Source organism: Hevea brasiliensis, unplaced genomic scaffold (genome assembly GCF_030052815.1).
Source record: "Hevea brasiliensis isolate MT/VB/25A 57/8 unplaced genomic scaffold, ASM3005281v1 Scaf537, whole genome shotgun sequence".
Taxonomy (NCBI): Eukaryota; Viridiplantae; Streptophyta; class Magnoliopsida; order Malpighiales; family Euphorbiaceae; genus Hevea; species Hevea brasiliensis.
Window position 1 is genome coordinate 16,030 of NW_026615070.1, and position 14,447 is coordinate 30,476.

Genomic DNA, 14,447 nt, shown 5'->3' on the forward strand with positions numbered 1-14,447 from the left:
ATAACTCTGTAATACCTCACGAAGCGGCCAGAAACTGAGTATATCTCCATGCTGAGACTAACTCTATCGTGCTCTCGGAGATTTTTTTGCATCACGTACTGACGCCATAGGGCTTGGTAGATAACCGGTTTTGGGTGTGGACCAACTCGACGTTTGGATAAGCGAAAATGAAATGGCTGATTGTGAACGTCTAGTGCTTCAAAAACTATGGAATGAACGCCTTGAGGAAAATGAAAAGCCCGAAGAGAACGATTAGGAAAGTTCAATGGACCATTGAGGTCCCTTAAACTGAGTGAGCGGGTGAAGAGAAGGTACGATGGATCCATTTGCAAAGAGCAAGAGATGGGAGAGGGAGAGAGAGAGCTCTTTTTAACCTTTGCACAATGATCTTTAGTGGGACCCATTTTTTTTGACTTCCAAATGCCAGGTTTTTAGGTGGTGAAAGGTTTGGTGATGCTGAAAATGCCAACGTACGATCGCAGGTGATTTGCAAGAGTAAGAGATAGCCCATTTCATTTTTTTTGACTTCCCAAAAAAGGTTTTTTAGTGCTGAAATTTAGATGTGGGACCCATTTTTTTTGACTTCCACTAAACACTATCCTTATAAACACTCCCTTTCTTTAATCTCTCTCTCTCTCTCCACAAATTTAGTACTAATTTAAAAAATAAAAAATAATTAAATAAAACAGCCACGTGCTCTTGCAAACACATCCCCTCTCTCTCTCTCTCTCTCTCTCTCCTACATTTCTATTTTATTATAATTGAAGATATTAGACAGACAAAATGCAACAGAACAAGAAGCAGCCAAAGGGGCCCTACTAATATAAATTAGATTTGTGGGTTGTGATTTTTCTTTTATAAGTCTTCCCAGAGATGAGATGAATAAACATGTACCTAAGAGGCAGCTTTCTTTCAATGCTAAATGCCAATAAAAAATTCCAAAACTAGAAAACAGCATTTTACACAGAATGAGGAACATACACAAGAATATATAAACTTTATGCAGAATTTAACAGCATATGATAACAGAAAACAGAAAGTGCATAACTGAAACAAAGACGCTTATTGATGTTTTCATACCATTTATCTATATTATTTAATTCAGGTAACATTACTCAATGTGGCATCAGACTTCCCAATCCCAAATCTAACATTACAAATGCTGGAACCCTTGACAATAAAATAACACAAAATGCATTGTTCTCATTATTTCTTCATTTCTGTAAAATTTTCCGTTGTTCACTGTCTTTCTACGCAAAATAATTAACTTGCTTACCTCAGTATAATGTAGTATTTGAAGAGGGGATATGACGGGAAATTACTCACATCCATTTCCTCTCATATTTCACCATGGAATACCGAGTCTACATGATTGCACTGGTATGCCAACAGTGTGAGCCACGGTAATCAAAGGCTAAATGTGCACTCGCCTAAGGAGCAAGGCGCAAAAAAAGTGCACACCCAAGTAAAGTGTATCTCAAATTTACAAAACTTTCAATTATTTCAATATCACTGGAAGTTTAATATATATATATATATATATATATATATATATAATAGATACAAATGCATGTTTTATATCTATAAAATAAACTAAGAAGCTTTAACACATGATAAAAAGATAATAACCAAAGATAGTCACTGAAGTGTACTCACTGTGATATGTTTTGGGAACAACTTTCATTGTCACCTGTTAAAATCAATTGCCTAAGGTCATACACATGTTTCCTTTGTACCTGATACAAGGAAATCAAATATTTTGATCAACTCCAACAATAGGAGCTGTGTTGTGTTTTATTTCAATATGCAATATTTTCACTTTAAATAACATGATTTTTCTTAGTTTGCAATTATCACGTTCAGATTAAATCAAATATTTGTGCTTCACAGGATAAGAAATTCAAAATGGTTCGCATTTTTGCATTGATACAAATAGTTAAAAAGAATGTGTTGCATCCAATATCATATAAAACAGTTTTGCCAGGAAGAAAGCGGGAAAATAATGTACTAAACTTAAAAAAAAGGAAGTTGAAATATGAGCTATTAGGAAGGCAAACAATTAAAAACAATTGCAATCAATATCAATCAATCAAGTGATTGTGTCAGCAACAGACGCAGAAAATCGAAGGAAAACATTAGTTATCTCACATGCATACCTCTAATACTTCATCAAACTCAACCAGGCTTTTTCTTATGCCAAAGAAGTACTTCTCCGCATTTATTTGCAGTGCTAAAAGCTAAAAGTTATGACAGTTCAAGTTAATGATAAACTGTTCAAGTAGTAATTAGATACAATGACAAAACAAATAATCGAAAAATAAAAATCGATGGATGGCTATGCACATGAGCCAGAAACCAGTGAATCACCTGTTTTACAATCGCATCACCTTCAATTGGTATATCTTCATCATTAGTAATCCTTGAGATAAGTTTCACTGCCCACTCAGTATCAAAATTGAACTTTTCAAACATTTCATCCTGTGAACTGTTTCATATTACGGGCATCATCTATAAAGCCCTTTAACCTCCAAAACTATACTATGACAAAGATAGATGTTACTAAACTTGAACGTGAACAACTGAATATGCCATGTAATCTTGTTTGGAAAACATTCTAACATATTTTCCTTGAACGAGAGTAAATAATTAACCAAAGAGGATAAGAGAATTGATTATTACATGTGCCATGGCTTCTTTTGACAAAGCCTTTCAGCCAAACAACCAATGATTAGGAGACAATTTTTCACTTGGTGATATCTTTATCTAAACCGATACCAGTAGACACAGCTTTGAAAACCATAATCTACTTGTCTTCCCAATACATGAGCACCAAACAAAAGGCTTGTGATTTTACATGTCTAGTTCTTGTAATTCACAATTCTTAGATTCTGGTTTTTGGCTTTGTTACATTATTCATCAAAATGGTTTGAATTCTGAAATTTTACATTCTTCCGTGTCAACTTAGTTAAAGGTGCTGCAATACGAGAGAAGTCTTGAACAAACCGTTTATAATACCCTGCTAAACTCAAGAAACTACGAATCTCTGACACAGTTGTGGGTCTAGGAAGCACTACCTCAACTTTCTTCTTATCAACACACACCCTATCCTTAGATACTGTATGGCCTAGAAAAGCCATACTATCTAACCATAACTCACATTTTGAGAACTTGGCAAATAGCTTGTGTTCCCGTAAGGTCTGAAGGACAAAAGCGCGCTAACCAGTGTTCCAAGACCACCCAATTTAAGTCTAGGATCTCTCCCGTGCTTTGCCGATGTGGGATTTGCCTAAGGGACCTTTCTGCCCCCCTTTTTTACTTTCACTTCAATAAGGTATGGGATGGAAAAAAAAAAAATGCAAGATGGGCCTTTAATTACACAGGAATTGTAGTAAATTAGTTTCATCCAATTGAAAGAACCATGATGGGAGAGAACACCATGAGAGATGTGGGCCAATAAAGTAAGGCAAAAGCACTAAAAAATGAAGATTCAGTAGTAGAGGTCGGATACAGGTTTATATACTCCATAATCCCTTTCATTTTGCAAAGATTTTCATTCTAAACTTATAATGTGATTTCATTTTAATTTGGAGATCGCTTGGTTATCATGTCAAGGAAACAGTTCATGCAATAAAACCTGAATCAGTTGGATGACTCCCTGTGCTACACTTAATTACCAAAGCACTTATAGATCATGTTACAAAGGCATTATTCCAGTATTAGATTAGTCAATTAAAAATAATTTGCCAGCAATAGTGCAAGACATTAGAAAATAATAAGAATAAAAGATCATATAACAGTACAGAATATACTACCTCACCATAAATCGTGTAGATCCAGGATCCCCCTGCCTTCCTGCTCTTCCACGGAGCTATTTTTTAGGGAAAAAGAGAGTTCCTTATACTTATAACCATGCTTTGAAATGGTAGGAATAAAATAGAAAGAAACATATATATTATCCATAACAAAGAAGTTGTTGCTAGATTACTGAGATCAATTTTATTGACAAAATAATATTAGTAAGACCACCAAATGCAACCAAAATAGATTAATGTTTTAGTTTTTGCTAACAAAGATGAAATTGTTGATTCATGACCAAGGGGCAGCATATTTTAAAAAATATATACAGCATTAAGACATATAGCAAAGTCAACATTGCTATCATGGAACTACATTTCATGCATTATTGGCCTCATTTCGAGCAATATTCTCCCGTGCTTAAAGGTGCCTCCAATATGCTAATAGGATTATGCCTTAAATTTGTATAGCAGTGCTTGATTTTACTGAAACTGTCATACTTGAAGACTCACCTGGTTATCTATTCTCCGAGACTCATGTAAAGATGTGCCAATGACGTGGAGCCCCCCAAGCCTTTTGACTTCAGACCCTTCATGCAAACAATGCACTTCACAATCCTTCAAAACTGATAGATAAGTGAGTGCAATAGTTGGGCCAAGAGGGTACATTTCAGACTCCTCATTAGCAAGTTTCTCCAGCTCTTTAAGATTCATTGACTGGCTCATTTCCACAGACTCTGAAATCATTGATTTTGCATCCTGAAAAGTCCAGCTTTTACCCTTACTTTTACCAACATATTTAGCTGGGAAGTTCACATTCAAAAGATAAAGCCACAAGACTCAGCATACATCTCAAAAGAACATGTACCATCTAAAACAAAGAGTTTTAAAAGCTTTCAAGCAGAGTCACAAACCCATTAGTGCAGTCTTTGCTAGCAGAGCTAATGATGTTGACCCAACCTTTATCTTTGACATTACCTACATAAAAAGAGATTGATTAAATTTTGAAAATATTGATTCACTGCCCTATAGTAATCACAACCAATCACCTTTTGAAAGTTTTTTTGGCCATCGACTTCAACATCAGGAGCTTCTCGCGTTAAAAAAGAAAGCAAGCTGTCATCTACAATTTCTTTGGCGAGCATCTATCAGTTCAGATATGATAAATGAAGTTACTTCCTCCACCATATCAAAGGAATACCCAATCAAAAACACACAATGTTAAGACATAATGACACAGTAAGGAACAAAGTTTACCATCCTATAAGAAAGGGGCCAGGAAATATTTTAACTAAATAGCATTGGGCAAAAACTGAGGATCTATCAAGCACACATACTTTTGGGTTTCCTCCCAGAATTATATCGGTGCCTCGCCACCATATTCGTAGAAATAGTAATGGCATATTTTCGCCGCTGGGCAATAATTTCACTTCCTTGCAAAGATACCGACAGAAAAAATCGCTAAATACCGAAAACAATTTATGTGAATAGCTAACTAGAAAAATGCACACTAACTGTAACATTGTTGGTAAATTTTGTCAACCTTGGGTCGTGCATTCAGGACACTGTGAGGGATTTCCCAATGCTTAAGCAGAACTGATAGATATTCAGAATTCTCAACACTGCAACAAGATGAGAAGGATGTCATATATCTGCTTGTTTAACACTAACAAGAAGACGAAATTTAGTAACGTATAGTCGTTCTGCATTGTTTTAAAAATGATATCGATCCATAGGGAATTGTGCTTAAATTGGAAATAAAAGGATAAGCTAATTAGAATGGCAAAATTTAAAGATATAAAATGAAATTTAAAATTTAAGATTGATATTTGAGGAATTTGAGCTAAATCAAACAATTAACTAAATTAATTGAAGTAGATTATCAAAATTTAATTTGAAATTTCTATTTATGAAATTGGGAGAAATTAAATCTAAATTCAATAAAAATTAAAGTGATTCTAGAGATTGGATTTTCAATATTGTTTGCATGTGGTTTATCCCTAATTTAGCCAAACACATGAGAATTGCAATTTTGAGGGAAATCAATTCTTAAATTTTTGAAACCTTTTTCAAGCATTTCAAAGTTGGTGTTCATTAAATCAAACCCTACTTTCACGGTATTTCAAATCTAACAAAAACCCAATTAAAACTCTAATTGATTTTGGAATGTCCCCTTAATCCTCTTAGCTTATCTCTAACACCAAGAAAACTAAGTTTATTGCAAGATTATCTATCCCAAATATTAACTTTTCAGTCCATCTATTAAGGATTAAAGCTTAACTTAATGAGGGCTCATTTATCAAGCAAGGCAACAAGCTCACAAGCAATAAATCAAAATGTAACAAATCACATTTAAATGATTAAATCAGTTTAAAACCACAATACAAAACAATATTTACAAACCCATCTCTAGAATCTCAAATAACTACTCACAAATCATAATTTCAAGACAAACCCAAGTGTAGAAATGAAGAAATATTGAAAATCTAAGTTAAGGAATAGAAAAACCAGAAGAATGGTGAAGTATTAGCTGCCGGAGAGTTGCAGAACGTCCTTTGCTGCTGCTGCTGCTGCTGCTACCTTCACGTGGTCCTCTCTTTCTCTCCTTCTCTCTTGCCAAAAATGTCTCCCCTCCTCCTTAAACTCAACTCAACTAAGCCTTTATCCCAAAAATTTGGGGTCGGCTATATGGATTCGCTTTCTCCACTCTGAACGATTTTGGGTTAAATCCTCAGAAATGTGTAATGCTTCTAGGTCATGTTGTACTACTCTCCTCCAAGTCAATTTAGGTCTACCCCTTTTTTTCTTTCTATCCTCTAACCTAATGTGCTCTACTTGTCTAACTGGACCCTCCGTATGTCTACGCTTCACATGACCAAACCACCTCAATCTCCCTTCTCTCAACTTATCTTCAATTGGCACCACTCCTGCCTTTTCTCTAATACTCTCATTACGGACTTTATCTAATCTAGTATGGCCACTCATCCACCTTAACATTCTCATCTCGCAACTCTTATCTTAGATGCATACGACTCTTTCAAAGGCCCAACACTCACTATCATATAACATAGCCGGTCGTATGGTCAGACGGTAAAATTTTCCTTTCAATTTATTGGGAATCTTACGATCACATAAAACTCCCGTGGCACGCCTCCACTTCAACCATCCGGCTTTAATCCTATGACTAACATCCTCCTCACATCCCCATCTACTTGAAGGATCGAGCCTGATATTTAAAGTGATTACTTTGGGACAAGATTCACCCATTCAAACTAACTCCTTCCCTATCACCGCTTGGCCTTCACTAAACTTGCAATGCATGTATTCTGTCTTCGCTCTACTTAACTTAAAACCCTTTGACTCTAGAGTACTTCTCCAAAGTTCTAGCTTTCTATTGACTCCTTCTCGTGTCTCATCTATCGTAACAATATCATCCGCAAACATCATGCACCAAGGAATACTCTCTTGTATATGTTTTATCACTCATCTAAAACTAATGTAAAAAGGTAAGGGCTTATGGTGATCCTTGGTGTAATCCAATTGAGATCGAAAAATCTCTTGTGTCCCCTCCCACCGTATGCATACAATAGTAGTTGCTCCTTCATACATATCTTTCAATACTTCTATGTACCTAATAGATACCCTCTTTGTTCTAACACATTCCATAAGACCTCTCTTGGAACACTATCATAAGCCTTCTCCAAATCAATAAAACCATGTGTAGATTTTTCTTCACATCTCTATATTTCTCCATCAAGCTTCTAATGAGAAAGATCGCTTACATAGTTGAACGACCCGGCATGAAACCAAATTGATTGAGAGAGATAGAAGTATCATGACATAGTCGATGCTCCATAACTCTCTCCCACAACTTCATAATATGACTCATGAGTCTAATTCTCCTATAGTTTGAGCAACTCTGTATGTCTCCTTTATTTTTAAAAATAGATACTAAAATACTTTTCCTCCATTCATCAGGCATTTTCTTTGAGTTTAGAATCTTATTAAATAATTTAGTTAACCATGCCACTCTCATATCTCCCAAACACTTACACACTTCAATTGGTATTTCATCTGTCCACGTGCTTTATCCACTTTCATTCTCTTAAGTGCTTCCTTTACTTCTAAAGATCTAATCCTTCTAGCATAATTCACATTCTTTTCTATTGTTCTATAATCTATATTCACGCTATTACCATTTTGACTATTATTAAACAAAAATGCCACGTCAGCCATTTCCAGTAAAAACGACATAAGCTGAATCAGTTGTGTCGCGGGTTGTGTCACAGGTTGTGTAACCTGCGGCCTGAGAAAAATTGAATATCTGACGATCGACACAACCTGCGACATAAGCTAATTCGGTTGTGCTGCAGGTTGTGAAGCTCTCGGCCATTTTTTAACTCAACTTCAAAAATTTTTGCATTTCAACTCTAATTTCCTCCAAATGGCTACTCTGATCAAAATACACCAAATTTCTCCAAATTTAACCTACAAAACAAATAAATTCCAAAAATTAAACTAAGAAGTGTAAAAATTATAAAATTGACTAAATATATGTTAATATCTATAATAATAGCTATAAACAAGGGTAAATTATGTGCAAAAATTACACCTAAATGATGATATAAAATGCATGCATCAAATTCCCCCATACTCAAACTCTTGCTTGTCCCCAAGCAAAATTTCATTAAAACTCATTTGGAAGGGAACAGAATCAGTCTTTGAAAACACAAAAATCACTAATTCAAACCACCAACTTACCTCTAGCCACCAACATTCCAAGTTCCCACCAGCGAAGCACAAAGAATGAAGCAATCACTCTCAACAATTACAAAATAGCTAAGAATTAACCAATCAACCCAAGCAACAAATACCAACCAGCTACAAGAGTCAATTGTGCCAAAACAAACCTAAATGAAATAGATAGCCAATGTGTCTCAAATAGATGGTGAGTAATGTATAGAAGATTATATTGCCAAACCCATATGCAAGCATAAAAGATCTAACTCTACTAATGTAACAAGCATTTTTCAAAGAATCATTAGGTCTTTTTAAGGGTTGTAATGGGGTCCAATAGGGTAAAGTTTTGGTTAACAAAGAAAGGGAATAAGGTAAACAAAATATGAGAATATCGTGAAACTCAAAGTGCATCCATTTTTTTTTTCTTTTTTTTTTAATAAAATTTTTTATCAAGAGGAAAGAAATTCACAATGAATCTCAAGTGCTATCACAATGATTATGTAAAGGGACTACTTTTTATACTTTTTTTTTATTTTTTTATTTGATTTTGTATGTGTCCCTATTTCATGTCACACCCAAAATTACCTTTGGGATATTTTAGTGACCTCTTTTTTTTTTTATCAACTTTTCACAATTACTCTAGCACTTTTCAAGATGTTTCAATCCTCCATTTTTTTTTTAATTTTTTTATGCACTTAATTGCTAAAATATTATTCTCATAAATAGGTGGTAGTGTTTAGGTTTTATGGCTAGGTAAATGATTTGGGTTCCAAAGAAATTAGGGAATTAAGGTTCAAGGGGGTTTGCAAGGGTTGAAATGAAATTAAGGTAGGTTAAGGCTAAATGTGAGGTTTAAAATATGAAGGAATGCCTAAATCATATTCTTATCAAATGCAAGTTAAAAATTTCGCTTTGAAAGATCTAAGATGCTTGTTCTAGGAATGGTGAGACGACAATGACCATTTTCTTCCTTAAAGGCATATTCAGACACTCAAAAACTCAAAATAACTAATTAGAATCTGCATACTTAGATGAATATATTAATTTTCAGCTATTAAGTAAGAGAAAGAATAATGCTTAAGACTTTGTACCCAGCTGGAACTTTCATTCCACTAACCATCTAAAGGCAAGTTGGATTGCTTGAATAAGCAACTTCTGGAATTCAAAGGCTGGTTTAAAAATTCAAAAAAAAATTTAAGTGAATAAATGAAATGCATTATATGCAACTAAGTATGCATAACTAAGTATATGAAGCTATATGCAAGTGTATATATGTGAATATGTACAAGTATGAAGTAATGAGTATGTTGCTATACGCAAGTGAAAAGGAAAAATAATTTTTGCAAAAAATTTACCCTCTCCTCCATACTCAGAATGAACATTGTCCTCATTGTTAAAAGGTTGCAAGGAATGGGATAATTTGGCTATATGTGCATAAAGAATTATTACCCTGTTTCATAAGTGATAGCACAACTTGTGTTGAAAGTGACACAAGCTGAGATAAGAATTGTTATCTCATTGAAGGTGCAACCAATTTAATTAAATAAAATTTGGACAGCTACTGCACTCATTGCAAAAGAAACAGTGGAATGGAATCCATTAAATCAATTAAACTCAAAAAGTTGAAATAGGGAAGTTAAGCTCAAAAATATACCCATGAAGTGTAAATCCAAAGTAGCACATAAAAGCAAATGAGCAAAGTACTAAAGATTCAAAAGAAAATTGTTCGCATGAGCAATTAAAAATGAAAAAAAAAAAAAAAAACTGAATAAGCAAATGTTTCAAGTAAAAGAAAAGCAACACAATCAAAATATTAACTAAACAAGTTAAAAACACTAATTAATTAAGCAACTAAAATAAAGACATGAAATGTAAACTGAAAATAAAAGCTGGTCAATCATAAATGAGAACTCCTTTGCCCTTGCCATCTTGTAGAGGTGGTGGTGCTTTTGGTGGTTGCTGTGGAGAAATGATGCTCAAAATGAGTGCCTGGTTCGTTTCGATCTGCTCTAGCTTAGCTCGCATGACTGTCAACTCGTCTTACATTTTAGCACTTATATCCAAATATATATCAGCTAAATCCCTTCATGTTTGAAAAGAGACATCCGTCATTTGCCGAAAAGAGTAGATCTCATCACTGAGATTCTCCATGAATGTCAGAAGGGTTGCCATGGAGGGTCCAGAAGCTGTTGATGAAGCAGGTTGTGCAGCTGGTGGAGCCTGGCGTGGAGGTTGTGTAAAAGGCTGCTCAGATGGTTTCTCAGATGCTGAGGAGGAGCTAATTGCAGTAGGGGAGCCTGGGGGTGTTGCTGTTGGTGCAGGAATCTCATAAAGCTATGTAGCCTCATTTTTTATACAAAATTTTTGGTTGGCCAAATGAGGTCCATCCAAATATAGCAAACCAGTTGTAACAGCAGCACGGCAAGGGGAGGAGGGAGGAGAGAGAAAAGAGAGAGAGAAGGGGAGGAGGTCGGACGCGCGCGGGGAAGGGAAGAAGAAAAAGAAAAGGCCGGTCCGATTCGATCGGTCCGATCCGGTCAGGTTCGATTCGGCCGGTTCGATTCAGGATACAAAATTTTGAATTTTTACTCTGCCTCGGGACCGAAAAAATTTCAGAAAACTCAGAAAAATTCTTAGACTTGAAATATATTTTTAGTTTTACCACGTAGTTTTTAAATTAATTTTTAAAAATCCTCAAAGTTTATATTTTCGGAAAATCGAACCCGATTTTTAAAATCCGAAAAATCTCAAATAATTTCTTAAAATTTAAATAAAAATTAAAATACCAATATTACTCATAAAATAATAAATTTAAAATTTTTGGGGTGTTACAGTAATTTTCAATTTATAAATTTACTTAAAAATCTAAATTTGAGTATATTTTATTCTCTTTAATATTAAAAATAGAAAGTTCTGGTAAACGCCTAGTCAAAAGTCTTCGACTACAGACCAAAATATTAGTGGACAGCATAAGTCAATCTTAGGTATAGACCATAGCGCATTTTTTTTCTATGGGCCTAATGCTATTTTTTCTATGGGGTGGGGCTATCAATATTTTTTTCTACGGAGGGTGGGCCTGATGCCATGAAGACTTGTTGACGTAGAGAGAGGTGGTGGCCACATAAATAGAGCAATGAACCGTAATTTGCCACAGGCCGAAGCAGAAGACATGGCGAGATTCATCTTTGAAAATCTACCCTTGCTTATTTCCCTTGTCCTATTCATTCTTTTACACTCCTTACTTAAAGTTGCTTCTGCTCCACTCAAGAAGCAAATGCTCTTCTCAAATGGGCGGCCACCATTCACAACCTAAAAGATTCTAACATATCTTCATGGCCCCTCCTTCAAAATGCCACCAATTCCATTCCAAGAACAAGCCCATGCAATTGGGTTGGACTTTCTTGCAACAGAAATGGAAGGATTGAGAGATAAAAATTAAAGTCTACATAAAATTAGTAAAATATGAAATAGTTAATAATAAATTTAAAATATTATTTTATTTTTATATATTAAAAATAAAAAAATATCTCTACAGCAAATAAATCTATATATATATATATATATATATATATATATATAATAAGAAAATATTTTTAAAAAAATATTATGTGACATTTTTTTATAATATTATCATGTATTAATGCACGAAAATTCCTAATTAATCAAGAAAAAGGACCAAGAAAATGAAACTAAACAAAACAAAAGAGGACTATCAGTAAAAGCCAAAGACTTTGAAACATTAATGCATGGGTCGGTCAATATATTTGAAATTTTGAACTTTCGGGCGTCCCTTTCATTTTTCTCTAATTTTTTTTAATAACAAAATAGGCCAAATAATTAAACAAGTCTCAAATACTTTTTTTTCAGTGAATAAACTTTTTATAATTCAATTTCGACCATTAAGTCCTTTAATTTTAATTTTAACTCAATTTAATATATATATATATATATATATATATATATATATATATATATATATATATATATATATATAAAAGACCACAAAAAATAGTCAAATATTATTAAAAAAAAAAAAAAAAAACTCAAGTCGTTATGTATTCCAACAAAGCAAATCTACTCAGATGCCACCAAAGAAAATATGAGCAATAGTCTAAGCTTTTTGAACCATGTTCAAATTAGTTCACAAAATCTGAGCAATTTGAGCCATAATCAAAATTTCACCGAAGAAATTCTACCTAAAAAGATGAAGTTGACAAAATCTGATCAATTTGAACCATAATCATAATTCCATCAAAGAAATCATAACCATTTTATTTTTAAAATTTTTATCAGCCAATGGTGCTCTTGGCATATGAAAATTTTAATTCACGTTTTTTAAGTTTTACTAATCTCAAATTAAAAAAATTAAAATATAATATTAAAGTGTGTATAATTTATATTATATATATATATATATAATTATATTAACATTATATAATATATTAAATGATATAAAAAAATACATGTATATATTAATTTTTGCTTCATTCATTTATTTGGTATAACTTATAAAATGTTGATTTATATTAAGTATTTAATAAAATCATATTTAGCCGTTGTTATTAACCTATAAAATGACTAACAAAATTATATATATAATTTATATTATTATTGAAATAAATATATATTTATTAATTTATTGTGTTAATTTTATCATTTACTTAATTATATTATGTTAAAACCCATTTACTTTTTTATTAAAATAAATATAAAATTATTAATTTATTGATTTATTAAAATAAATAAATAAAAATAAATAATCAAAAAATTAATTCAATAATTTAAGAAAAAAATAAAAAAAAATACTTCTCGGTTCAATGAAACAAATATATAATTTTTAATTTATAATATTATATCATTTATTCTTAAGCTTCAGCATGATGAATGACCTGTTTGATATTGCTATTTGAACTGCTATTGAGAAAATTAATTATTTAGATATACTACTTAAAGAGTATTAAAAAATAATTTAAAATTAATATAATAAATTTTAATAATAAAAATACTAAAATAATAAAACAATTTTTTTTCAAATTATTATTATCAACAACATCTAAAACAATACTTTTATTCAAAAAAATAATTTCACATCTCTAAATACAATGCTAAACAGGCACAAAATTGGAGCAGCTCATTCTCAGTTTTGTGTTTCTTGATTAGTGAAGATTGTAGATAAAAATGGGTCTCTTGGCATGATTAATAATGGTCATCAAAATACTGGGGATATTTTTGTTAAATGATAAAAAAATATAAAATTATGTTATAGTTAATGAACAGCTCTAATAATAGAACTAATATAAAATATAACTTATGTGTAGTTTTTTAGTTATTAATAAATTTTTAAAAAGATTTATTAAATAAGTTAATATAACTATTTAAATACTTATAAGTTGTTAATTATATTCAATAATTAAATTAATATTTAAAAAAATATTAAATTTTTTATCAACTCTATTTATAGAATTATTCATGAACTGTTGGGTAATTTTTTTTACCATTACTTTACAAAAATATTCTTATATTTTCACATGCTGGATTAGTTCAAAAAGAGTGATATCATTTTTATTTTTTTTACAATATCATCATCCATGACGTTAATACTAATTTTTTTATAAATATATATTTTTTTTATTTTATTAATGACGTAAATCGAGGAAACATTTATTTATTTACATAATTTTTCGCGTAAAACTTAAAATTGCAAATTTTTCCAATAATAATTATTGTATTATTTTATAATTATATGTTTTTAAAAATTATTATTTTTATTTATTTATTTTAACAATAAAATAATTATATAATATAATAAATCAATATATAATTTTATTTTATTATATAACAAAATAAATCATATGATATAACAAATTAATAAATATATAATATATATTCTTATCAATTATTTTATTTATAAAA

General features: G+C 31.9%; 1 protein-coding gene across 4 annotated transcripts; it reads right to left on the reverse strand.

Annotated features, from left to right (window-relative positions):
- Nucleotides 1-895: 895 nt before the first annotated feature.
- LOC131177525 (protein translocase subunit SECA2, chloroplastic-like) lies at nt 896-5,166 on the reverse strand. Of its 4 annotated transcripts, none has more exons than XR_009146969.1 (8): nt 5,052-5,166; nt 4,844-4,939; nt 4,709-4,772; nt 4,308-4,597; nt 3,818-3,868; nt 2,368-2,485; nt 2,157-2,237; nt 896-1,736 (listed from the first exon to the last, which is right to left on the reverse strand). XR_009146969.1 is itself a non-coding variant. In XM_058142548.1 (6 exons), exons 1-6 carry the CDS (start codon nt 5,052-5,054, stop codon nt 2,231-2,233), a joined length of 516 nt encoding a protein of 171 aa, XP_057998531.1. In that variant the 5' UTR covers nt 5,055-5,166; the 3' UTR covers nt 1,775-2,230. The 4 variants fall into 4 exon arrangements, 1 of the variants encoding a protein (XP_057998531.1); XR_009146968.1 differs by having other exon boundaries at nt 2,368-2,478; nt 3,813-3,868; XR_009146970.1 differs by lacking the exon at nt 2,368-2,485 and having other exon boundaries at nt 3,813-3,868.
- Between the last annotated feature and the right edge of the window lie 9,281 nt (nt 5,167-14,447).

Excerpts from the sequence above, each read along its gene's own strand:
- LOC131177525 (XM_058142548.1), bottom strand. Across the intron at positions 4,598-4,708 it reads AGCAAAGACTGCACTAATGG|CTAAATATGTTGGTAAAAGT; the intron begins GTTTGTGACTCT and ends TGAACTTCCCAG. Across the intron at positions 3,869-4,307 it reads CTCGGAGAATAGATAACCAG|CTCCGTGGAAGAGCAGGAAG; the intron begins GTGAGTCTTCAA and ends CCTAAAAAATAG.